A 27,276-nucleotide genomic window follows, 5' to 3' on the forward strand; every position below is an offset into this window, starting at 1 on the left:
ATTGGTCCAGGGCCTCTCTAGAGGCACTTCTTGCTATTAGTGGCTCAGGGCTGAATAAGGTCAGCTCTGAGTTGGCTTTCAAGAGGAACACTTTGGATTTTGTTCATCACTAAAGTATAGAAAAGGTCTGATATCTATACATTGTAACCATATTTTCCTGGTATTTCAACAAAAAACTAGAATGTTTTTAGAATAAGAAACAATGTGTTTGAACTTTTCTTAGCATTTATAATAAAGTTTTAATTTTTGTCACCATTTATAATAAAAAAAGCTTCCTGTTTCTAAAAAAAAGTTTCTAGATTGGAACTAATAGTTAACAGATTTTCCAAATGGAGGGTCTGATCACTATTCAGCTGTGAACTTTGATTTTCCCTTTTGTCTTCTTGCTTCCCTGACCTGCAGGTTCGTCACAGAGTGTCTGACCAAGTGATGGCTCTGAAGATGAACATTTTAAGTAGTAACCGGGCGAATATGCTAAAGGAAGTCCAGCTCATGAACAGACTGTCTCATCCAAACATCCTGAGGTCAGTCATCCCCTTCCCTTTTTTCTGGCATCAGAGAGAAGAAGAATAGGAACCTAGCATTGATTTGAGATGGAAAACCCAAAAGAACCCAATTGGTCTTTGAACTCTGGGACCCTGGTTATATCAGAGTGCTTCTACCTATCCCCTCTGTGGTTTGGATCTGCCGGGCTGACTTACTCATTATTCAAGATCTAGTTTCATTGTTCTCTTGGTAATTAACTCTTTTTAATGCTCTTGGGATCCTGATTCATCATTATTTCATAACACTACTTTCCCATTACTTAGACAAATTCTCTTACCTAAGACTATTCCTTATAGAATTTCTTAACTTACTTAATTGCTTTATGGAAAACCTTTAATTAAATCTCCATAAGTAAAAATGAAAGTAAAATCATACCCCATTGGATTGTGTTCTTTAATATATAAGAACCTCCTGAGGAAGAGACTCAATAAGGCACTCAGGGGATCCAGTAGATAGGGCCCTTATGACTCAGAGTCATGAATACTTGAATTCAAATCCTGCTTCAGACACTAGCAAATCATTTCATATTGCTTAACCTCAGTCTTCCCATCTGTAAATAGTGACCAATAAAAGTACCTATATCATAAGGTTATTGTGAAGATCAAATGGAATGTGTTGAGTACTTTATATACTTAAAGGTTTTATATAACATAGCAATTCTATGTAAATGTTAGCTATTATTATTTTAGGCTATTTATGATTCTTGCTATTTAGCCAATGAAGTGCAATTGCTATTACTTCCCCTTTCTCTTATCCTAACTGGACATTTACTGCCCTTTCCAGTAGAAGAAAGAAGAGAAATTACTGGATGTCAGGGTTAAGGAACCATGGAGCCCACCAAGTCAAACCCATGTCTGAAAAGCAGCCTCCTCTGGAATAGCCCCAACAAAAGTTCATGATCCTGGCTAGATATCCAGCCTTTTCTTGAAGCTCTGCCCTGAAGGGGAAACTACTGTCTTCCATGGTAGCCCATTCTTCTTTTGGGCATCTCTCTCAGTATTAGGATGTTTTTCCTGACATCAAGGTTAGATTTTCCTTTTTGAAGCTTCCACTCACTTCTAGAGCTATCTCTTGAGGACAAGTAGAACTACTCTGATCTGTCTTCCAAGTGTCACCCTTTTACATAGTTGAAGACCTCCATCCTATCCTATCTTCCCATTGTTCTTCATTTGCTCCTTTATGCCACGGATTCCATATGTTTCCAGATGCTTCCTCATCTTTTGGATGTTTTCCAGATTTTCAGTATCTTTCTTTAAAAATGATTCTAGAGCTGAATGCAGTTCTCTCACTGTGGCCCTTGTGAGCATGGCAGAATACAGTAGCAGCCACCTTTCTACTTAAGTTGCCTCGATTCCATCCTTGTTTTTGACTCCATATCTCCTATTGATTCTTATTTAATATGAAATTGGGTGGAAAGCTGAGGTCTTTTTAGACAAACTGCTGCTTAACCACACATCTAGTATGGCACTTAAGTTGAGTTTTCGAGCCCAAGTATAAGATTTAAAGCTTAATAGGGATTAATGTAATCTTAGCAGATTTAGTTGAGTCTTTTAGTCTGTCAGGGTCATTTTGGATCTTTACCCTGTTTCCTAGGATGTCAGCTCAGCTTTCAATCACAGCATGGTGTTTTCTGCAGATCTGATAAACATTCCACCTATGCCTTTATCCAAGTCCTTGATAAAAATGTAAAAAAAACTCCTGGAACTCTCTACTGAGAACATGTGCCATGCTGACATCGAATCATTTGTCATTATTCAATGGTTTCTCTCCATTCAAATGATTCTGGAGCTGCCTAATGTTCACTCAATATGAGAATACATGTTGAGTGCTTTGTAAACCTGAAAGTGCTCTAGAAGTGCTCTCCATCATTATTATCTAGACCAACCCTCACCTTCACTCCCATCTTCCTTTAGCTGTAAGCAAGGTCCTAAATGAGAAACTGGGACTTGGAGACCAGGATAAAATGGTCCCTGCTCTTTGGGAGATTGCCTTCTGGTCAGGGGATCAGCATGGATAGTAGTGATCCCCCTTTTTTTTTTTTAACTTTTTGCTTATGGTATAGCTTTCTTTGCTGTGAGAAATTAGAGCAAAACCAAACTTTTCAGTTGGTTATGTAGTGAACCAAATATTGGATTGGGAGTCTGATGCCTGACTTAGACCTTTAGCTGGTGACCTTGGGCAAATCACTTCACCTTTTTTACCACCAGCTTTACTTTCCTCACTTGCAAAACAAGAGTAATAATAGCTCCTCCATTTCAGTGTTATCATTATGAACCAAGCACTATCTCAGTTTTAGCTCTTATTATTATGGCAGTAAAGAGGATTTCTTGGGCATTAGGGCCTCTAGCTTCATTCCCTAGGTCTTGGGATTTCTCTGACTCTCCTTCCCTCCCCACTGGCCACCTCCTCTTTTTTCCTTACTTGTCTAAGCTGTCTAGCAGAGAAGGTGGCTTTGTCCCCCTGGAGACAGAACTGCTGTTGTGACCTCTCTGTTAAAGAGCAGGCAGCAGATTGTTGCTGGCAGCAGGGCTCAGGGAATTGGGAATATTGCAGCGTTTGGAGTTTTGTGGCATACTTGGCAAATCTCATGGCCTGTGAGAACCACTGATATGGGTAGGCCCAGAACAAGTTAAAATGTACTTGTTGGTGAATGTCAGAGGCCTTTAGCCACTGGAGAAAAATGGCCTAGAGAAGGCAGAATTTCTGCTGAGTTTGGAAAGCAGTTACACTTCTGAAAGACAGGCAGACAGCCTTGGTTTGTTAGATGGTTTGCTCAAATATTGGCAAATTATTTTTCTAGCATTTCTTTAATCTAGTAACCCTGTTAGAATGAGGTGAGGTTTCAGATGCAATGAATTGAGATAATAAATATGGAACATTTGGAGAAAGCTGGCAGTACAGTGTGATCATAAATTATATTAGCAGAAAAATGTCAAGGAAGCTCTTTTTTTCATCAGTGTACACATTCTTTCCAGTGAGACCCAGATTAATTACATCCCTGCTTGCCTTGAGTATATCCCAGTAGATCCCACCTTTTCTCCTAACATCTGTAGGATACTCGAGGGGCCTACTGGCTGACCACCAGTCAGTCATCCCCCAGGATCACTATGGGACCAGCCCATCTTCTTTTTCACCAGGACATTTCTTTGTTGTCATTTTTTTCATCTGATTCTCCTTATTCTGGGTTTGCCTCATTTTAGTGCTTGCTCATATCACTATTCTCCGTTGCCCTTTGGATGTCACTCACCCTCTTCCTCTTTGCTATTACTCTTAGTTTCTTGATCTGACCTCAGAATAGAAAGAGCAGCTGTCTGAAGTCTGGTTAACATTTGGGCTCATTGGTACCAGGGCAGAGAAATTGGCCCTTGTCGTCCTCTTGGGTTTCTCTAGCCTTTAGCAGCCTTGCTTTGTAAAGGATAATTTTAGCTTTGTGACTTAAAAATCTAAAATTTAATTGGTCACCAGGGAAAATCCCAAATAATAAAATACCCAAGTCAGCTGGAAATTTATGGTGATTTAATTGATACAGTGGAGGAGATTAAGAAGAAGGAAGAAGGAAAAAGCTTAGGATTTCTCTCACCTGGCTTGAGCCAGGGGGAAGATTAGAGGCTTTAGGAAGGTAAGGTTTTTATGAGTAAAAGAGGAAGGAATCAGCCTGAACTCCAAGAGGGCTCAGCCAAGATCCCTGAACCTGAATCAGCTCAAGGGCAAACTCACCGCCAAACCCAGACAAATAACTGCTACCACTCCAAGATGTCGGACCGCCTAGCACACTGCCAGCCAGAGTCGCCTCTACAGGGAAAAAGAGCAAAGAGAGCCAGTGATGTGCCTTATATAGACAGTTTTACGTCACTTTCCTGCGTCTCATCTGTTCCAATGATAGCTTAGGTTGTCTTAGGACAGCCCAGGGGTATGTCTGCTTTTTTCTGCACATGTTTGTTGAAGGCCATTTTTCTCAGATACTTGATCCTTGAGTTTGGTGCAGACCTTCCTAATCTTGTTAAACTAAGGAGGGTGGAAAAATGTAGAGTTCCCAAGACCTGATTGTTAGTCCAAGTAGCTCTATTGTTATTGATCAGGAAATAGCTAAATCAGATCTTCTAAAGTAGATAAATTCACTAATCATATCTCCTTCCTTTTCTGTGCCCCTTCTCACTCCACTCCCTGCCCTCCTGGTACTTAGTGTTCTTTTAGATTCATGCATGAGTGCATGTGTGTGTGTATGTGTGTGTGTATGTGTCTCTGTCTTATAAGAGGTCAAGATCTGTGATTTCATCAGCATGGTGGGTTCCTGCCATCAGTACATTGTTGAAAAATTGTATGTAAATTATGGTTTTAAACTCTTAAGAGTCCCATCCAGCTTTCTAAGTGACTTGATCAGGGTCATCTGAAGGATGGAAGAATGATGGAATAGAAAAGTATTTATTTGATACTAAACTATGTCAAAACATTATGCTAAGGATACAAATAGAAAATTAAGATAGACCTTGACTTCAGAGAACTCATTTTCCAATAAGGAGAGCCAACTTTAGAGGAAGTTTCAGCTACAAACCAGATGGAGAAGTCCATGTCCTTTGGGTTGCAGCATATAGTAATTAATAATAATGAATAAAACCACAATCGTTCATGATGCTGCACCATTTAACAGTGCTGAGAATTTTGGCAGTGAGAATCTTCTCTTGTCCTTGGAAGCTGTAGCTGCTAAAGAGTTTAGAACTGTGGCATCCTCCAGAAGCTATTATTTTTCTGGCTCCCATTTTTACTAAGGTTGCTTCCAGGGGCAGGCTAGAAGCAGAACCAGTGCCGGGTGCTTCTTAGTGGGGTTGTCAATCCCCTACTCCAAAAGGGCCACTCTCCTGAACAAGGGCTTTGGGGTAGGATCCATGAGAGAGGCAGACTTGAATCCAGGTCTTTTTTACCTCAAGGCTAACCCTTTCCCTGAGGTTGGCAGGTAGGTAGCACAGTGGATAGAGAACTAGACTTGGAGTAATGAAGTCCTGAGTTCAAATTCTGACTTTGGCACTTAATAGCTGTGTGACTGGGCAAATCACTTAAGCTCTTTCCCTCTGGGATTCCTTATATGTAAAATGGGATAATAAATAGCACCTACTTCCCTGGGTTGTGAGAATCCAATGACTTAAACATATGTAAAGTGTTTTGCGGCTTTAAAATGGTATATAAATGCTAGTGTTTATAAGCTATTATCTACCTTTCTATCATACATAAATAAATTTGCGATAACTATATAATAATTCTAACGTAGATAGGATATGATTAAGATCATCAGCAAAGGTAGAAAGTATTTGAAATATGAGGAAGAGTAGATAGTTTCTGACTAAGGGGGATTTAAATGTTTACTGGAGGGTAAAAAATTCTTATATTTTTATTTAGGTAAGCAGAAGAACCTGATATATCTTTGGATTCATTACTCTTATTAAGAAAGAAAATTTATATTATAAAATCTATAAATCTCATTTGAAACTATACTAGAATTTAAAAAAAGCATTGTGGAATATATTCACTGTCATATGAATCTATGGCATTTATGTCAGATAAATAGGTTTATAAAAAATTTTCTGGGTTACACATGTATTATCATGCAAAACATATTTCCATATTGTTCACTTTTGTGAGTGAATAATCTTATAAAACCAAAACTCCAAAACATAAATCCAAATAAACAATTGAAAATGCTTTCATCTGCATTTTGATTCCAACAGTTCTTTCTCTGGAGGTAGAGAGCATTCTTTGTCATAAGTCCCTCAGAATTGTCCTGGATCATTATTTTGCTGTTACTGTGTATGATGTTTTTCTAGTTCTGCTTATTTCACTCTGCATCAGTTCATGTAGGTCTTTATATCTCTTTCTGAAATCATCTTGTTCATTATAGCACAATATTTTAGTCACCATCATATACCACAATTTGTTCATCCATTCTCCAACTGAGGGACATCCCTTTAGTTTCCAATTCTTTCCCCCACACAAAAAGAGCAGCTATAAATATTTTTGTACAAACAGGTTCTCACCCTCCCCTTTTTTCAATCTTTCCAGGATACAACCTTAGTAGTAGCATTACTGTATCAAAGGGTATACATTGTTTTATAGCTATTTGGGCATAATTCCAAATTGCCCTCCCGAAGGTTTGGATCAGTTCACAGGGCACAGAGATTTTTAAATTAGCCTGGGTAGACAGAGATTAGATTGACTAGGTAGGGATGTAAGGGGAGTCCAGGAATAGTGAATAGTGTGTTGTAGGAAAGCATTGGGCAGGTGTGATGAAGTTGTTCCTCCCTGAATGAAGGCTTGTTTAACTGAACCAATGTAAATAGCACTGATATCAGATAGATCATGAAATTAGTCACAAAGTACTTTAACAGTGAAGAAATATGCTTCTAGGTGGAGGTGCCTTAGAGAATCTTGGGATATGGGGATTCCTGGGCATGTTATCTTGCTTCTGTATGCCTCAGCTTCTTCACTGTTAAAATAGGGATGATCTTCCTTAGAATGAGTTGCTGTAGGGATCAAATTAAGGGATATATGTAAGGCACTTTAAGAAGTTATTTTTATTTTGAACTTAAACTCCAAATACATTGATCATCTCCATATCTAAAGTACAGGGGGCAGCTGGGTGCCTCAGTGGATTGAGAGTCAGGCCTAGAGATGGGAGGTCCTGGATTCCAATCTAGCCTCAGACACTCCCCAGCTGTGTGACCCTGGGCAAGTCACTTAACCCCTATTGCCTAGCCCTTACCATTCTTCTGCCTTGGAGCCAATACACAGTATTGACTCCAAGATGGAAGGTAAGGGTTTAAAAAAAATAATAAAGTCCAAAGGAGAAAAAGGAACTTCACATGAAATAATGAATCTGTTATATAAAGCTTGCTTTCCCTTTGAAGTATATAATAAATTTGACAAAGAACTTTCAAAACTGTCCCAATTGTTTCTCCTTCTGGCTTTCTTTTGGTTCTCTTCAGTACATTTCTCTGATTCTAACAATGATGTTATTCTCTCTTCTATCTTTTCTCCTTTTGACAATTGTCATGCTATCCCCTTTTTTCTCCTAGATTCCCCGTGTAATAGAACTGAACAGGTGAGGTCTGCTAGTTAGGAGGAGAACCAGGAAAAAAAAAACCTACAAAGGAAAGTATTGAGGAGATGAGGGTCATCTACAGTATCAGAGGCTGCGGAGTGGTTAAGAAGGATGAAGAAAGCCTTTAGATTTGGCAGCTGAGATGATTGTTAACTTTGGAGGTAGCAATTTTGGTTGAATGATGAGGTCAGAAACTAGACTAGAGAATTAAGAAGAGAGTAGAAGGAGAAGTAGAGGCACCTATTGTAGAGGACTTCTACATTTTTTAGAGGGTTACACTTAGACTATCACATATATACATGAAGTGTTTGGAGTAGAAATACATTAAACTGAATAGATCAATAGGAGGGAAACAGGTCAAAGGAGAGTTTATGGGGAAGGGTAAATTTGGTGAGAGATTAGTTATAAGCAAAACAAATTACAGCCACACAAGGTTGGAAGAAGAGATGAAAATGAAAGAAAGAAAAAGTAAGAATTTATGTTTAGGGTTGAGAGAGAGGAAGAGAAGAGGGGAAGTGTCACTTATATTTTAGATCTTTAGTGTTTTAAACAATCCCTTTTTACTACCTTCTGTAAATAAAGGTAGAGAGGACAAAGAGAAGGCAAAATTAAATGGATAAGATAGAGGGAAATATAATCATAGCTGCAAAAGCAAACCAGAAGAACTCATCCAAAAAGAAGATAGCTCAGTGTATTGGTAAGTAGACTTCAACCATATTTGAAACTCAAAGGTTCACATGGAAGTAAAAGAAGGAACTGGAGCAAAATCATTATATTTCAGAAGAACTCCAGAAAAAAGCAGAAATAGCCATCATGATTTCATGTAAGGCAATAGTAACAGTGGACATGAATAAAAAAGATAAATGGGTGCAGCTAGGTGGTTCATTGGATAGAGAGCCAGACCTGGAGATACGATGTTCAAATCTGGCCTCAGATACTTCTTTGCTGGGTAACTCTGGGCAAGTCACTTATACCTTGGAACCAATTCTTAGTACTGATTCTAAGATGGAAAGTAAGAGTTAAAAAAAAAGAGAGAGAGAGAGAAAAAATAAGGATCTAGAGCCTCAATCACCTTTTATAAACATTTATTAGGAGGGAGGGAGGGAGAGGGAGAGGAAAAGGGAAGAAGGGAAGGAGAGGGGGAGAGAGAGAGAGAGAGAGAGAGAGAGAGAGAGAGAGAGAGAGAGAGAGAGGGAGAGACAGAGAGAGACAGAGAGAGACAGAGAGAGACAGAGAGAGAGAATATAAGAGAATAAGTATATTAGATTTCAGCCTACTAGATCTGATACTTCATTTTGCTGGATGGCTATGATCATCGCTGCTTGCCAGTGATTTCTTATCAGATAAGGAATCCCTATCCCAGGTAAGGAAGTCAAGAGCCCTTACTAGATTTCCAGACCTTTCATAAAAAATCCTGTTGGCTCCATCTTCCTTTCCTTGGCCAATGGCTTTCAAACATCATACCTGGTGACATTAAGCTGGCTCTGGCATGTTGATGCTAGGGACACCCATGCTGATGTTGGCTGCACCAGGACACAATGCCAGGGCTAGACTACTTGGGGTCAACGTCTTCTAAATAATTTACTTCATACACTAAGATACCATAGAAAAATGAATCATTCATAAATTTAACCTGCGAGTACCCCTTCTAAACTTCATTCTGCTCTCTTTTTGTGGGTTTTTATAATATGTTTCATTGTGGTTTTTTTTGCTTCATCATTAACCTGTATTCTTTCCCCCAGCACTTCTTCTTACCCAAACAAAAGCCCTTCCTCATAACAAACAAAACAGAATTTGTGTTGTATTATTTGCATCTGAAAATATGTGTTTCATTTTCTATTGACAATTTTTTAAACCGCCAAGGATTAATCTTAGGTCTATGTAGACATGATCTGACCAGAGTTCTTGAGTCTTTCAGACTTACTGTTCTAATTGCATTCAATGGGTATAAATATTTTGTGTGGTTCTGCTTACTTCCCTCTGCATCAGTTTATACGTGTCTCCCCACATTTCTCTGGATCCATTCCTTTTGTCTGATGGTTCAAAGATATCTGATTACATTCCTGTGCTTTATTTTGTTCAGTCATTCCCTAACTGATGATCATCCACTTTCCCCCTACAATTCTTTGCTCTAAAAAAAGTATACTGCTATAAATATTTTTGTACAGATAGGACTTTTTCCTTTGTGTTTGAGCCGTTTGTTGTATATCAATGATTTTTTATTTTTGGTTAACAAAGCTAACTAAAAAGAAAAAAATATGTTTCTTTCAAAGATTGAGGCAGCTATTGCCTCAGAGACAAAGCTTTCCCTGATCCCCTAGGTGAATACAGTCATTTTTCCTCGAACACAGGGCTTCACTTTATATCCCCTAGTATTTTACTCTCTAATGCTAATCAGATGTATTTGTGTCATATCCCTTTAAAAGATTATATATTTCCTATAGACCAGGATCCAGCCTTAATTAAGCTTTATTAGAAGGAGCCACATGATGCAGCATAGGATGCTAGACCTGGGGTCAGGAAAACCTAAGTTCAAATTTGGCCTCAAACTTTGTGACCCTAGGCAAGTCACTTGAACTGTGTCCGCCTGTTCCTTATCTGTAAGAAAAAAGGGGAATAACACTAGTACCTATCTCCCAGAGTTGTTGAGTGGATAAATTAAAATAATATTTATCAAGTGCTTTACAAACCTTAATCCACTATGTAAATGCTAGTTGTTGTTAGTATTATTATATCTTACATAGTAAGTGTTCCATAAATGCCATTGAATAAACGAATTCAAAGCATACAACTCCTATACTTTTTTTTTGGAAAATTTTATTTAATTAGTCAATTTAGAATATTTTCCCTTAGTTACAAGAATCATGTTCTTTCCCTCCCCTTCCTCCACCCCTTTCCATAGCCAACGCACGATTCCACTGGATTTTACATGTGTCCTTGATCAAAAACTATTTCCATACTGTTGATATTTGCACTAAGGTGATCATTTAGAGCCTACATCCTCAATCATATCCCTGTCGGCCCATGTGATCAAGCAGCAACTCCTACACTTTTAATCAGGTCTGGATTTTCATTTTAATCACTGCAGGTCTTCTTTCTGTAGATACTATCTCTAAAACAATGATGAATAATCTGGTGGCTAATTGCTCTTTTTCTTTTTTTTCAACCCTTACCTTCTGCCTTAGAATCACTTCTAAGTGGGCAACTAGGTGGCTCAGTGGATAGAGAGCCAGGCCTGAAGATAGGAGTTTCAAATCTGGCCTCAGTCACATTCTAGCTATGTGACCTTGGGAAAGTCACTTAACCTCAATTGCCTAGTCCTTAACGCTCCTCTGCCTTGGAACCAATACCTAATATCAATTCTTTTTTTCCCCTTTCTTTTAAACCTTTTACCTTCTGTCTTAGAATAAATAGTAAATATTGGTTTCAAGGCAGAAGAGTGGTAAGGACTAGGCAATTAGGGTTAAATGATTTGCCCAGGGTCATATAGCTAAGAAGTATTTAAGGCCAGATTTGAACCTGGGACCTCCCATCTCCAGGCCTGACTCTTTCTCCACAGAGACAACTATTTGCCCCCAATTACCTTTTAAAGAAAACTTTTCAGTTGTCTCTATTTTCATATATTACTTTGTGCATATACTTTGAATATAACAGAAGGAAATTGTCACTTACAGTGGCTGACGGCAGGGAAACATTGCCAGAGAGGAAACATTTGTCTTATTTCTTTTTAAAGACTTATTAAATTTTAATTTCAATATAAGTTTCTGTTCCTAGAGTTTTAAGAAGGTGTGGGGGTATTGTCTCTCATGCTCAGTAATTTTTTTTAAACACTTGAGTTGGATGCTTAATATTGAATATAAGACAGAAGAGTGATGAAGGCTAGGCAGTTGTGATTTAGTGATTTTTTCCAGGGTTACATAGCTAGGAAGTATCTGAGACCAGATTTGAACCCCGTACCTCCTGACTCCAGGCCTGGCTCCCTATCTACTGAATCACCTAACCATTCCTTGTAGGTGCTTTTACAATTGTCTATCAGTTTCCTGTTAAAATTTACTTCCCAAGTCAGAATGTTGATATTGCTTCTGTCAGATGTTTATTGAATGAATGTGGGTCTTAGCTCTTTGTTGCACTATCCTGTATTGGTATATCAGATATTGATCCAGTAGTTCCAGATATTTTTACACTAAAGGGAGTGTCACTAGACCAGTCTTATAGAGAGCCACACTGAAAGAAAGAGATGGAACAGGCCAAAGCTCGCCCCAGATTTGTAGCAAAGTCTGTCCTAAGCCTGGAAATAAGGAACATGCTCTCACCTGGTATTTTAGAAAGAATTGCATCTGTTGTGCCAGATGGTGGGGAGCTTAAGATCTGGGTGCTTCTGTAATCACTGTGTGGGAGATAGATAAAGTGCTGAGAGCCTTTTTGTGATCTCACCTCTCTTCTTTCCCCTTCAGCTGCACTTCCCTTCCCCATTTTTGGCTGTTTCTCCCCTTCAGATTTCTAGCTGGGAAAGGGTCAAGTGAATTAGACAGGCAGGAGGTGACTATACTGGGCTTGGTTGTTTTTTTTTGTGTGTGTGTGTATGTGAGGGTATTTTAAGATTGGTTGTCATACTATCAGTTGCTCTATTTTATCAGTTAAAAAACAAACAAACCAGTAAACTGCCTCCTATAGTTCTAGTACTAACTGTCCCTATCTCTCCTGAATAAAGACTGTTTTCTCTAGAATATCTTGTGCCAGAGTTCTGTAATACAATTCCACGCCATGTACACTGCCCCATACAGTAGCTTTTCCAAGACTAATACCAGGATGACTTTGTGTGCCCCTTTAGTGATATTCTTGACATGAGAAATCAATGATTTTTTTTACTTCTGTTTTGGAGATCACATCTTTATAGTCACACAGTTATCTGAAAGATAAAGAGAATACAAGAACCCACTGTGTTTACTCTTTGTAGACTATGGGAAAATATTTGCTTTAGCTGAGCGAGCCCCAAATGTTTTTGTTTTTTTTTGCCAGATGTATGATGAATCAATGAGGAAGTCTCTTCAAAGGCTCTCCTATTATAAGGTGTCTTATCGCATATGTTAAAATTATGTAAAATTCTTTGAGAGGTACTTCAGAGAAAACTTTGTTCAACCCTATTATTATTAATATCAAGTAAGAAACAAAATAAGGCCTGCATACTCACCAGGAGGGTAAACTCAAATGGAGTCCAGGGAAAAGTATTCTCATTAGATGATCAACTTTTCCATTTGTTTCCAATTGATCTTGTACTAATTGCATTAAACGCCAGGCCATCCCAGAGCTACTTAAATGAGATCTGTAATTACCTATAAGAGTTCAGCCCATCTCTATGTAAAAAACAAATGAATGCCTATCATCCAGAAAATGATGTGTAGTTAGAAGGACAACCTATAGAACCAGCCAGTCCATAGAACAGATTGACAATGAACAGAACCCAGTTTAATTGTCAAGTTTAAATGCTTAGAGGCAGCTGGCTGGTATACTGGAGAGAGTACTGGACATGGTGTCTTGAAGGCTTCAGTTTGGTCATGTGTAAAATGGTTATAATAACAGGACAGAATTGTAAGGATCAAGTGAGATCAGATTTATAAAGTGCTTTGCAATAGAAGCAAATTAAAAATAATAGCTATTATTATTGTTTTAGGGAAATTCTGTACTTTTAATAATCCCTAATTTCTCCAAGAAACAAAAGCCTGGTTTCTTAACACAAGTGGGGAAGAGGAAAGTAAAAATTTAATAAGAGCCTACTGTGTGCCAGGCACTGTGCTAAACGCTTTACAAATGTTATTTTGCCAGTTTTTTGCTGATGCTTTGTAACTTATTGAATTTCAAAAGTCTTTGAACAATTAAAATTGTGGTTCACACAAAAAACTCATGAATATCAGGACCAGATGGATAGGAGTAGACTACAGCATATTGTTAATGAAGAATTGTCTTCCAAAATAGCATAAAGGATATCATTAAAGAGATGTGTGACTGGGGGGTAGCTGGTTGGCTCAGTGGATTGAGAATCAGACCCAGAGATGGGAGGTCCTGGGTTCAAATCTGGCCTCAGACACCTCCTAACTGTGTGATCCTGGGCAATTCACTTAACCCCCATTGCCTAGCCCTTACTGCTCTTCTGCCTTAGAACTAATACCCAGTATTGATTCTAAGACAGAACGTAAGGGTTTAAGTGGACTGGCCACATTGTAACCCTGAAGGATAACACAGAACCAGCATGTGGGCTTCATTGGTGCCCTTTCGACATTGAAAGAACTAAAGGAAGTCCCTGCTCCAGGCACCACAGTTAGAATCTGTATGTCAGCCTCAGAGGAGAACATGGACAAGGGACACACAGGAGAAAAAGTGGATGAAATGTCACTTTCATTACTGGAAATAGGATTGTAATTCATGCAGTGTTGGTTTCAAATGGGTACGATCCTCTTCAGATCTTAAGAATTTATTTGGATGTCAGCTAGGCCACTGTGCTTATGGTAGGTGCTATGAGTGATATGGGAAGAAAAGATAAAGTCTAGTGCCATTTTAGAAACTCAGATGACCATTTAAGAAGTGAACTGCACAGGTTATCATAAAAATCTTATTGCAGTTTTCTCTTTTTTTCCCCCCAAAGATATATCTTTTTTTTTTAAACCCTTACCTCCGTCTTGGAGTCAATACTGTGTATTGGCTCCAAGGCAGAAGAGTGGTAAGGGCTAGGCAATGGGGGTCAAGTGACTTGCCCAGGGTCACACAGCTGGGAAGTGTCTGAATATCTTTTTGTTTTTCAATCACTAAAAGTTCTCTCTCTCTCTTTCCCCTCTACCCCTACCTTCCATGGAGAATGAAAGAAAAACAAAATCCCAACTACAAATTATGAAAGGGAATTCTTTATTCTCTTTGTCTTTTTTGAATTAACCAACCAAAAACTTAAACACCACTACTTAACACTAAGTAAGGAGGTTCACAAGTCACTTACTTGGAGAGCTCCACCCTTTTAACTCAATCAGTCAAAAACTTGTGAATCCTTTGATAAGAGTTTATACCCTCAGAGGATGAAAGGTGGATCCCACAGACACTGCCCCCCTGGGCAGTACTAGGTAATTTGGAAGCTTTGATTGGCCCCTGTGAAGAGGGGAAGGGACAAGAAGTAACGTGGAAAAAAGACTATAAAAAGTCCGGAACTTCCCATCCAGGGTTTTTGGATTGAATCTTTGGCCTGGAGCTTTGGCTGGTGACCTGCCTCTTAGAGGTGGCTTTGGACTTGGACTTCAGCTTCAACTTGGGACCTTGACTCTTGGATTGCTCCTGGATCTTCTCCTTTGGACTTCATCTTGGGTGAGTGAGTAGCTGGCCTTTCCTTCCTGGCTTCTGGAGAGATTAGTTCTGGAGAGGCCTCCTTCTACTGGAGGAGGCTGCACTGATGGAACCTTTGTTCCATCCAGGACTTCCAGGACTTCACTGGATCCTCTGGCTGAGGGTTAATGAGCCCTGCAGGGTCTGAGCTAGACACTGGAGCAACATTTAGTGTGAAAGGCTAGACATTTTCTCTACTGTTTTATTACATTTCTCTACTTTCACTCTTTCCAACCCTTTGTAAATAAAAGCTACTAAAAGTCACTTGACTTAAGCTGTAATATTTTTTAATCGGCGACCACAATATTGATTTTGAATTCTCATATTTTAGTCAAACTCCTAAATTTAATCCCTACAAAATATAAATAGTTTCTGCATTGGCCACAAAAAATATACATTCCTCATTCTGCACTCTGAGTTTTTACTTCTCTTATCAAGAGGTATATAGCATGTTTCATCTTTAGTCCTCTGGGATTATGGTTGGTCATTATATCAATCAAGGTGCCTAATTCTTTTGAATTATTTGTCTTTACCATATTTTTGTCATTGTATAAATTATTCTTTAGGTTTTGTTCACTTTACTAGTTATCAGTTCATATAAATCTCCTCAGGTTTCTCTGAAATCATCCCCTTCATCATTTCTTACAGCACAATAGTATTATATTATATCCATGTATTAAAACTAGTTCAGCCAAGGGGCAGCTAGGTGGCTCAGTGAATTGACCTGGAAATGGGAGGTCCTGGGTTCAAATTTGTCCTCAGATACTTCCTAACTGTGTGACTGTGGGCAAGTCACTTGACTCCCCATTGCCTAGCCCCTACTGATTTTCTGCCTTGGAGCCAATACCCCATATTTATTCTAAGAGAGAAGGAAAGGGTTTTAAAAATGAATAAAATAAAATAGAACCTGTTCAACCACCCCTTTAGATTCCAATTCTTTGCTACTTCAGAAAAAACTATAAATATTTTTGTAAATACTTAGAATTTGTTTTGCTTTGGACCTTGTTTACCCTCCTTTTAATTTCTCCTTCTCTTTTCTCTCCTATTTCCTTTTTGCATAAAATATAGTTGCAAATCCTAGGGGTGTGTGTGTGTGTATGTACATACATACCTACCTGTACTTTGTCCTATGATCAGCACAAATGAGTATGAAGTTCAAATGTCAGATATTTCTCCCTGCCCCTTCCTCCTTGCTTGTATGGATGTCGATTTGTGGAATTTGATTATGTGAGATAATTTTCCTTAACCTTCTTTCCCTTCCCCTGTCATCCTTGTATTTCTCTTCCTCTCTTCAGTCTTTTTTAAGATCATCAAAACATAAGAGAACCACAGTGAAGCCTTTAGATTCCATCTTTGACCCCTCATAATGATGGGGTTCAGAGGGAACACATATATCATCTCCCTTTATTAGAATGTAAGCATTTCATCCTTGTTTAATCTGTTAGGATTGTTAATTCTTGTTTACCATTTTATGTTTCTTTTAATTCTTGTGAATTTTGAAATTTCTATACAGCTCTGGTTTTTTCATTAGGAATGCTTTGAAGACTTCTTTTTCATTAAAGATCTATTTTCCTACCTGTAGGATTATATTTACTTTTGCTTACTAAGTTATTCATGGCTATGAGACTATTTTATTTGCCTTCTAGAACTTTATATTCTAAGCTCTCTATTCCTTTATAGTTGTGACTGCTAAATCATGTATGATTTTGGCTACAGATCTTCAGTTTTTGATTTTTTTTCTTTTTGATTACTTGAAATATTTTTTTCTTTGACCTGAAAGATCTGGGTGGATGTTCCTAGGAGTTTTCATTTGAGGATTTCTTTCAGGAGGTAACAGGTAGGTTCTTCATATTTCCACTTTGCTCTCTGGTTATAAGAGATCTGGACAATTTTCTTTTCAGATTTCTTGAAATGAGATGTCTAGGTTTGGGGAATTTTTATTTTTGCTCATAGCTTTTCAGTGATTCTTATTTTTCTCTTTAGTCTATTCTCTAGGTCAGTTGTTTTTACTATAAAATTGTAGGTTTAGATTTTTCCATTTTTCTTTTTCCATTATTATTATTATAGATATTTTTCACGGAGTTTATTTTCAGTTTTTTAAACTTTTGATAACAATTTTCCACATAAGTTTTCCAAAGTTTTATGATCCATATTGTCTTTCTCTCTTCTTCCCTCTCTCTGCCCAGAGCTGACAAACAATTCAATTGATCTGAGTTATACTTGTGTTGTCATACAAAACATTTCCGTAGTACTCATTTTTGTAATTGAATAATCTTATAAAACCCAAACCCCAAAACATATACCCAAATAATAAAGTGATAAATCATATATTTTCATTTTCATTTCTATTCCAACAGTTCTTTCGCTGGAGGTGGATAGCATTCTTTTTCACAAGTCCACCAGAATTGTTCTGGATCATTGTATTGCTGATAATAGCAAAGTTGATTACAATTGATCATTCCACAGTATTGCTTTTACTGTGTATGATGTTTTTCTAGTTTTGCTTATTTCACTCTGCATCACTTCATGAAGGTCTTTATATCTCTTTCTGAAATCATCCTATTCATCATTCCTTATAGAACAATAGTATTTCATCACCTTCATATACCGCAATTTGTTCAGCCATTCCCCAACTAAGGGATCATCCCTTTAGTTTCCAATTCTTTGCCACTACAAAAAGAGCAGCTATAAATATTTTTGTACAGTTGCTTTCCCATCCAAAAAAAAAAATTCTTTGGGATACAGACCTGATAAAAAGTATGCATTCTTTTATAGCCTTTTGGACATAATTCCAAATTGCTCTCCAGAATGGTTGGATCAGTTCATACCTCCATCAGCAATTTATTAGTATTCCAGTTTTGCCTCATTACCTCCAACATTTATCATTTTGCTTTACTGTCATGCTGACTAATCTGATAGGTCTGAGGTGGTATCTCAGAGTTGTTTTAATTTGCATATCTCTAATCAAGAGTGATTTAGAACATTTTTTATATAGTTATTAATAGCTTTGATTTCTTCATCTGAAAACTGCCTATTAATATCCTTTGACCATTTATCAATTGGGGAATGACTTGGATTCTCATAAATTTGACATAGTTCTTTATCTGTTTGAGAAATGAGACCCTTATCAGAGAATTTTTTAATAAATTTTTTCCCACTTTGTTGTTTCCCTTCTAATCTTGATTACATTGTTATTGTTTTTTGTTTGTTTGTTTGTTTTTGGTACAAAACCTTTTAAATTTAATATAATCAAAATTATTCATTTTATATCTTGTAATGTTCTCTATCTCTTGTTTGGTCATAAATTCTTTCCTTCTCCATAGATCTGACAGTTAAGCTATTCTCTGTTCCCTTAATTTACTTATAATATCACTCTTTATGTTTAAATCATATATCCATTTTAACCTTATCTTGGTATAAGGCAGTGATGGTTAACCTTTTAGAGAAGGAATGCTGAGATCTGCTCCCACCCTAGCCTCCAAACCCAGTGCTGTGCCCACTCCCACCCCCAGAGACCGAGTGCTGTGCCCCTCCACCCTGCTGAATGCAAGGGGTACCCTGTCCTCCCTTACCCCATACAGGGGAGGGAGAAAGCACTCGTAGTGAGCTGCTGGGTGGAAGGGAAGGTGATGTGAAAATGTCATCATCGAGTATAGAGAGAGTAGAGCCTGAGGGCTCTGCTCCCCTCCAGCTCTGTTGCCTGTGAGACTTCCACTTTATCTCCTGTGTGCTCCCACAGAACAAAGACCCCAGGGGCAGAGAGGTGGGGGATGTGAAAAAATGTTGTCAGGTATGGTGGAGAGGGGGAGGGGAGCAGCTCTGTCCAAGTCTCTGCCTTTCTAGTAATGAACTCTGGGGTGGGGTTGGGGGGCAGCCACATGCCCACAGAGAGCTCTCTGCATGCCGTCTTTGGAACCCATGCTGTAGGTTCATCATCACTGATACAGGGTGTGAGATATTGGTCTACAGCTAGTCTCTGCCATACTGTTTTTTAGTTTTCCCAGCAGTTTTTGTCAGATAGTGAGTTCTTATCCCCCAAACTGGAATATTTGGGTTTATTAAACACTAGATTACTGAGGTATTTTACCCATAATCTATTCTCTTGATCTACCCTTCTATCTCTTAGCCAGTACCAGATTGTTTTGTTGATTACTGCTTTATAGTTCAGTTTAAGATCTGGTATTGCTAGGCCACCATCCTTCATTTTTTTTTTGTTAGACCCTTGTAGCCTTTTTTACTTTAATATTTCTTTTCAGTAAGATATTTCATGTTTCCTTCTTTCTTTTACTTCTTTTTGATTTTGCTTTATTATGTTTTGCTGTCTTGTGACATCATTAGCTTCTACTTGCCTAATTCTTGTTTTTAAAAAACTGATTTTCAGCCATGATCTTTTGATTTTCCTTTTTTGGTTTGATCTATCCTGATTTTCATGGCTTCCAGCAGGTCAATTCTGGTCTCCAATTTGCTCATTACTTCATTTGATTTCTGTGTCCCTTTTTCCATTTGGGCAATTTTGTCTTCTAAGCTGTAATTTTCTTTTTTTGTGTTACTTTCATTTCTTTTCCCCACTTTTCTCCCTATTTTTCTTCTATCTTTCTTATTTGGTTCTTGAACTTCTTTTTTAGTTCCTCCAGAGCTTGTGACCAATTTCCATTTTGGGGGAGGGGGTTGGATTGTTTTCTTGTTTCTCAATCTTTCCTGTTGCTTCTGTATTTTGCTCTTTTACTCCATAGAAATTTTCCAGGGTCAAGAGCTCTTTTTTTTTTTTTTTGCTGTTGTTTACTCCTTTTGCCACTGAAGGATTGGGATTCCTGCATGTTGATAGTCATTGCTTTCTTAGCTTTTGTCTTGCAGGGCTTTGCCTTGGTGCTATCTTCCCTTCCCTCTTAGAGGCCTGAGTGTGGGCAGGTAGATCTGTGATGTTTTTTTTTTTTTTGTATGTGTGTAGCCTGTGGTGCCCCACTGCAAGGACTGAGCTCCATGTTATTTAACCTCAAGTTAGGTCAAGGCCTGGTACAGCCCTCAGGGATAAGTCTCTGGTGCTTTCAGCCATCCCTGATTATTTGGAGATTTCCCAGGCCCTGGATTTAACTCTAGTAGGTGGTTAGGGGATGGGGTGGTCAGTTTGTGCTTTGACTCTTACCATTTTCCCCCCTTACTGCCAATCTTTCACATTGTGTCCAGTGAGAGAGCCCCTTTACTCATCTGATTTTTATTTCTGTCCTTTTGAGATGCTTTTTAATGATTGGTTGGAAGGGAGTGGCTCCAAGATTCTGCTACTATGCCACCATCTTGTACTTTAATATTTTTAATGGGCCCAATATCAGTAATTATCAGTACAGAAAGTTTAATTTGCTCCATTTTTCTGTTCTGGACTGGTTCACTTCCCCAAACTAGACAGATTAGTGGTCTTCCACTCCCAACAAAGTTAGTGAAGACATCCCATTATTGGTTTATAACCCTACTACAGAATTGAAGTAATTCATTAGCTTTAGCTTCCCTAGAGGCAGCGAGTACAGTTTTAACAGGATCAGGTCATGCCAGCTCCTCCCCGCCTTTTTTTATATTTAAGCAGGTTACTAGATTGGTGTCACTACAGAATTCTGCAGATACCATACCTCAAATTTAGTAAAGTATGTGATTATTTTTCATGTTATTCTTATGGACAAGATGATGATAGTACAGTGAAGTAGATTCAGAACCAATTGAACGAGTAGGCACAGAGTAGTCATTTATGAATTAATGCAAACTTTGAGGCCTTTTTACTGTTCTTTTTAAAAATAAAAATTTATTCTTTCAATGAACTAAAATATGCCTTCTCTTCCCCTCACTTTCTCCAATCTCATTTTGGAAAATAAATAAAAATAAAGCACTTGCAACAAATATATATAGTTAGACAAAGCAAATTCCCACACTGGCCATGTCCAAAAGATATGTATGTCTCAATCTGATCTCCGTGTCAGGAAACTGTAGCATATTTAATCATGAGTCTTCTGGAATTCTTTGTGGTCATCATTAAAGTTGTTAAGGTTTTCAAAACTGTTTGTTTTTACATTAGGGATGTTACTGTAGAAGTTGTTTTCATGGTTCTAGTTACTTTACTATATATCACTTCATATATATGTTCTCACTAGGTTTCTCTCAAATCATTCCTTTCCTCATTTCTTACAATGCTATAGTTATAGAAGTCCATTGCATTGTTAAAGTTAAATAAAAAATACAGGTTCTTAGTTTCTATAGAGTTTATTAATATTACTTGAAATAGAGAGCATAGAGCTAGAGGGAGGTTAAAGCCTCTTTCTAATCTAACCATGTATTTCTCCACATGACTATCTCTCTCAGCCAAGGTCCTCCACCGCTGCCATCCAAGGGAATAGAGAGCAAGCACTTACTTGTCTCAAACTTTTTACCTTTCCTCTTCCCTTCTGGGTCAGACTCAATCATCTCCAGATCCTGTACATAGGCCAATGAGTCACCCCCCTCTCCCTGGGCCTGATTAACAAGAGAAAGAATCTTATTTATTTCTTGTTCTGTTAGCAGAGCATGCATTAAATCCTGCACGGTTATCCACATCAGATTACTCCTGTAAATGCTTTCCAATTTATTTATGACTACAATGGGTTCATCTTCAAAGAAAGGGCTTTTTTTTTGCCTTTGAATCTCAATGACTTGTGGAGAGAAAGGTATATAATGTCTAATATTTACTAAATTCCCTAGTTTGTTATAAGTGGGAACATCTCTTAGAGGGAACTGGCCTGTATTTGAGTCATCTGTGATTACTACTGCTTGGCTTGTTGCTCTGGTTGGAACTAAGTGGGTAAGGGAAGGGGAAGGAGAGATAGAGCCAAGGGGAGAGGTGGATTGGGCAGGGGAGGGAGGGGCTGGGGCAGGGGAAGAAGAGGCAGGGTGAAGGGAGATTGAGTAGGAGCAGAGGTGGGAAGGAGGCAATCAGGGAGAGTAGGAGTGGGGAGAAAAAAGGTGGGGGCTGGGCCAGTAGGGGAAGGGGAGGGGATGGCGAAGGCAGAGGAAGAAACTGAGCAAGGGGTGAAGGTTGAGTTTGGGCAATGAGCAGGCAAAAGCTGGGCAAAGCAAGAGATAAGGTGGGCAGGGCAAGATAAAGGGTGGACAGGGCAAAAAGAAGGTCGGCAGGGCAAGAGGAAGGGTGGACAGGGTGAGGCAGAGACTGGGTAGACTTAGATGGTAAGAGTGGGTAGAGAGATAGTACTAAAGATGGGCTGGGAGGTGAGAGGGGCATGGAAGGGGGAGGATGGAAGGAGTCAAATCCTGGCCTGGATCAAGAGAGGAGCCTTGACACAAGTAATACCCGATGAAATTGAGCGTTGGCTGCAGGAAGGCTGGGTGAAGGGGAGGGAGGGAAATAATGTGATTATGTAACCAAGGAATAATGTTCTAAATTGACTAAATAAACTAATTCAAATTGGAAAAAAAAAAAAGAGAAGGAGCCTTCTTGTGGGCAGGCTGGGAAAATGACAGGGTGTCTTTCTTGCTAGATTTAACTAGTGGTTTAGGAGAAGGAACTGAAAGAGTTAAACCAGAATGGTCTGGATCTAAAGAAGGAATAGCCTCCTGACTGGAGGGCAATGAGGGCAGTTTGTCAGAATTTTCAGAGTCAACCAGGTTATTTTCAGGGCTATTGGGTTTGGTTGACTTGTCAAGATGGTTTGCCCATAAAAGACAATAAGCATTGTTATTAATGGACAGTTTTAATTCTTTTAAAATTTTAACTCCAAAAGAACCATACCTTGGCCAGCAAAAGGATTTTAGTGTCCAGGCTTTGCAAAGTTTTTTCCACTCCTTTTTTGACATCCAACCCTCCTTAGGAAACCCATGTTCATTCCAACAACATAGAAAGGGAATTCTTTATTCTCTTTGTCTATTTTGAGTTAACACTAATTTAAGAGTGTTTGCAAGTCATTTGCTAAAGTGGGTAACAATTCAATCAGTCAGGAAATTATGAGTCCTTTTGATAAGAGTTTACACCTCCAAAGGTTAAGAAGTGGATCCCAAAAGACATTGCCCCACCCCCACCCCCACCCCTGGGCAGTGCTAGACATTTTGAAAGCTGTGATTTGGCCCCTGTAAAGAGGGGAAGGGACAAGAAATCACTATAAAAGCCTTGAATTTCTGGGGCTAGATGTCGGCTTTAGGAGTCATCCTAGAGAGGTCTTCATCTTCAGCTTGAACTTCTTCTTGGAAGGAACTTGGGTGAGTGAATAGCTGGCTTTCCTTTCCTGACTTCTGGATAGAGATTAATTCCAGTCGAGGGTTAACAAGTTGTACAGGGCTGAGTCGAGCACCAGAGCAGTATTTAGTGTGATAGGCTAAATATCTTATCTACCCTCTTTTTGTATTTCTCAACTTTCACTCTCTCCGCCTATTTTGTAAATAAAAACTATTGAAAGTCATTTGACTTGAGCTATAATATTTTAAATCGGCAACCACAATATTATTTATAATTGTCATATATTTTAGTCAAACCCTTAATTTTAATTCCTTTCAGTACCCTATGTAACTGAGAACCCTCAGGTACTGGTTTTATTCTGTTTATTTCCCATAATGTTTGGTCTTTTGACTCTTTAGAAGAAGAATTTTTAGTCTTTCTGTCTTAAACTGTTTAGGAAAATTCCTGGGCCTATCTGAATTAGACTTCCTCTTTAGCTGGTACTGTTGAGGAGTTCAGCAGCTGTGATACAAGTCTATTACTGTAAGATTTAAGTAAGGAGCTGCTCTGACTATTGCTAAAAGGGCAATTCAAACAAAGAAAGGATCTCAAAACATTAAAAAAAAATTTGAGATACAACTTCCTTTAATTGTATTGTAGAGAGCTACTAGACTAGAGGAGGGTTAAATAAGAAACTAATGCAAGGCACTAGTAATTGTTGCAAGGCAATAGTACCAATAATAAATAAATATGTATAATAATAATAATTATTATTACTATTTAAAAATAATTATGATGTTTGAAGTAGTGAATCACTGAATTAGTATATTTAATTAATATTGCATTGAGTTAGTTTGGCTTAATTTGGTTCTGTTAAATTTTATTAATTTGGTTTTATTTCATTTCATTTAATATTATTTTTAATTATTAATAATTATTTTATTTAAATATATTCCATTTTATTCAGTTCAGTTTGATTTATTCAATTATATTTAATTTTATTGTTAATTTTTTTTTTAAATTAAATTGCCTACAGTTTTACTTCTTGCCCAGGGTTACACTGCTAAGAAGTGTCTGAGGTCACATTTGAATCCAGGACCTCCCATCCAAGGGAATAGAGAGCAAGCACTTCCTTGTCTCAAACCTTTTACCTTTCTTCTTCCCTTCTGGGTCAGACTCAATCATCTCTGGATCCCATACATAGGCTACAGTTTTGTGACCGATGCTGGGGTGAACTCATGTGACATACACTCACATGACATAGAGCTAGCAGTCCAGGTGGGGGACACAAGTCCAGGGGGACCTCAGAAGATTTCCTTCACATGGCATTTATATACCAACATTTGTTCATCCATTCCCCAATTGAGAGAGAGAGAAACAAAAAGAAGTGTTATATTTTTGTGCATATGGATTATTTTCCTTTGATCTTTTTTTTTTTGGCGGGGGGGGGGGGGTAGAACTAGTAGTCATATCACTGAGTTAAAAGGGTATGCATAACTTACTAATTTTTTATGTGTAGTTCCCAATTGCTTTCCTGAATGACAGGACCAGCTCCACTAATGGTAGAATAATATGCCCATTTCCCATTAGTCCTTTTGGCATTTGTCATTTTCCTTTTTTGTCAACTTTGCTACTTTGATGGGTATGAAGAGGAACCTCAAAATTGTTTTAATATGTTTTTCTCTAAAGATTACTGAGTTAGGGCAATTTTTTTCTCATGGTTATTTATAACTTGGAGTTTTCTCTCTGAAAGTTGCCTATTTACATCTTTTGGCCATTTATCAATTGGGGAAATGGTTCTTATTCTTAGAAATCTGATTCTGTTCCCTATATGTCTTGGAAGATGTGTTTTTTTCCCTCCCATTTCCTGTTTCTCTTCTATTTTTAGCTGCATTTATTTTATGTAAATATTTTGAATTTTATTTTATCAAAATTGTCCCTTTTATCTCTTGTGAACATTTGTATCTCTTGTTTGGTCATGAATTCTTCCCCTATCCATAGATATGACTAGTAATTTCTTTCTTTACCTGAGGGCAACTTGGTGGCCTTGTGGATAAAGTACTAGACTTGTAGGCAGGAAGACATGAGTTCACATCCTGTCTAAGACACTTGCTTTATGACCTGCACAAGTAACTGAACTATTCTGTGCCTCAATTTCCTCATCTATAAAATGGGAATTATTAATAGAACTTATTTTCCAGAATTGTTCTGAGAATAATGAGATCATATTTGTAAAATGCTTTGCAAATCTTAAAGTGCTATATGAATACTATTATTAGCCTCTCTAATTTGTTTATTATTTCATCCTTTATATCTAGGTCATGTATGTACTTGTTGTACAAGGGGTAAATTTAGGGGTTTTTGACTGAATATATTATACTATGGTTGCCAGGGATTAATTAAAATCCCAATAAAAATACTCAAGTCAGTTTGGGAATTTTATGGTGGCTTAATTAATATCAAGGGAAGGAATTAAGAAGAGAGAGGGGAAAAGGTAAAAGATTTCTCCAGCCTAGCCTGAGCCAAGGGGAGTTCAGAAACCTTCCAGCCACGAGACCTCCTCTGAGATGAGGGGCCTCCCAGGAGGATGGTGTTTTTAGGAAAGGTAAAGGAAAAAAAGGAATCAGCCTAAACTCTGAGAGAACTCAGGGAAGACGCCTCACCTGAACTATGCTCCCAGGACTGTATCAAGGACACTCACTGCCAAACCCAGACAATAGCTGCTGCCATGCCAAGATGCCTCTGCCACTCCATGAGAGCCAGAGCCACCTCTCCGTGAAAAAAGCCCAGAGAGAGGAAGTGACATGAAATCTATAGACCATTTTTTTACATCACTTCCTGCATCTCACATGTACCAGTGGTTGGTACTTGTGACTTAAAACAGCCTAGGGGTTCCATCAGTAGTTTCTGATTTGTCATTTGCTAGCACATGTTTGTCATAGGCAATCCTTCTCAATACTTATTCCTTAAGTAGGGGTGTAAACATTCCTGTTTTTAGACTAAGCAGGGTGGAGTAAATCTAAAATTCACACTTGGAGCTTATTTTAGTATATGGTATTATATGTTGATCATTACCTAGTTTCTTTTCCACTTTTTTCTACTTTCCTTAATATTTGTTTTTGAATAGTTAATTCTTGCCCCAATAGCTAGAATTTGGGGGGGGGGTATCAAATACTATGCTAAAGTTCTCATTTGTGTCTATATTTTGTGTGCCTGATTTGTTGCACTGATGAACCTCTTTATTTCTTAACCAGTACCAGATTGTTGTTGTTGTTGTTTTAGTACCAAATTGTTTTGATGATTGCTGTTTTGTAGAATAGTTTGAGAACAATAATAGGCCCTCTTTGTCCTACCTCTCCCTCCCTTTTTAAATAATTTCCTTGACTCTTGACCTTAAGTTCTTATAAATGAATCTTTTTTTCCCTAGCTCTATAAAGTAATCTTTTGGTAGTTTGATTGATAGGACATCAAAGAAGTAAATAAATTTAGATAATATCATTTTTATTATATTGACCTAGTCTGCTTGTAAGCAATGAATGTTTCTCCAATTATCTAGATCTGTCTTTGTGTAAATAGTGTTTTGTAATTGTTTTCATATAATTCCTCTGTGTGTCTTGGCAGGTCAATTACCAAATCTTTTATAGTTTTTATACTCATTTTAAATGGAATTCCTTTTTTTTCCCTTCCTATTGGATTTTGTTGATAATATAAATACATGTTGATATTTTAGGTGGGTTTATTTCAAATGTTACAACTTTGATGAATTGTTAATTGATCCATTTAGGTTTTTTGTTGACTCTCATGGTTCTAAAGAAGTTAGTATAACATAATATCATCTGCAAATACCAATAATTTTGTTACTTCTTTGTCTATGCTTACTTCTTCTAGTTCCTTTTGTTATTTTATTGGTATAGCTAGCATTTTTTACATTAAATCAAATAGTAATGGTAATAATGGACATACTTGTTTATCTTTCTGCTTTATACCCATTCCAGATAATGTTCATTCTTGATTTTAAATAAATACTATATATAATATTTAGGAAAGTGCCATTTGTTCTTAGGCTTTACTTTGTTGTTGTTGTTTTTTTAAAATA

At 37.8% G+C, this 27,276-nt stretch overlaps 1 protein-coding gene across 1 annotated transcript in view; it reads left to right on the forward strand.

Moving 5' to 3' along the window:
• Positions 1-27,276, forward strand: part of TESK2 (testis associated actin remodelling kinase 2) — a 185,913-nt gene that overhangs the window by 61,339 nt on the left and 97,298 nt on the right. The window contains exon 3 of the mRNA XM_001375884.4: positions 403-524. Within this exon, the coding sequence (XP_001375921.1) occupies positions 403-524 (122 nt within the window). The remainder of the gene's footprint in view (positions 1-402; positions 525-27,276) is intronic.

Source organism: Monodelphis domestica, chromosome 2 (assembly GCF_027887165.1).
Source record: "Monodelphis domestica isolate mMonDom1 chromosome 2, mMonDom1.pri, whole genome shotgun sequence".
Classification (NCBI taxonomy): Eukaryota; Metazoa; Chordata; class Mammalia; order Didelphimorphia; family Didelphidae; genus Monodelphis; species Monodelphis domestica.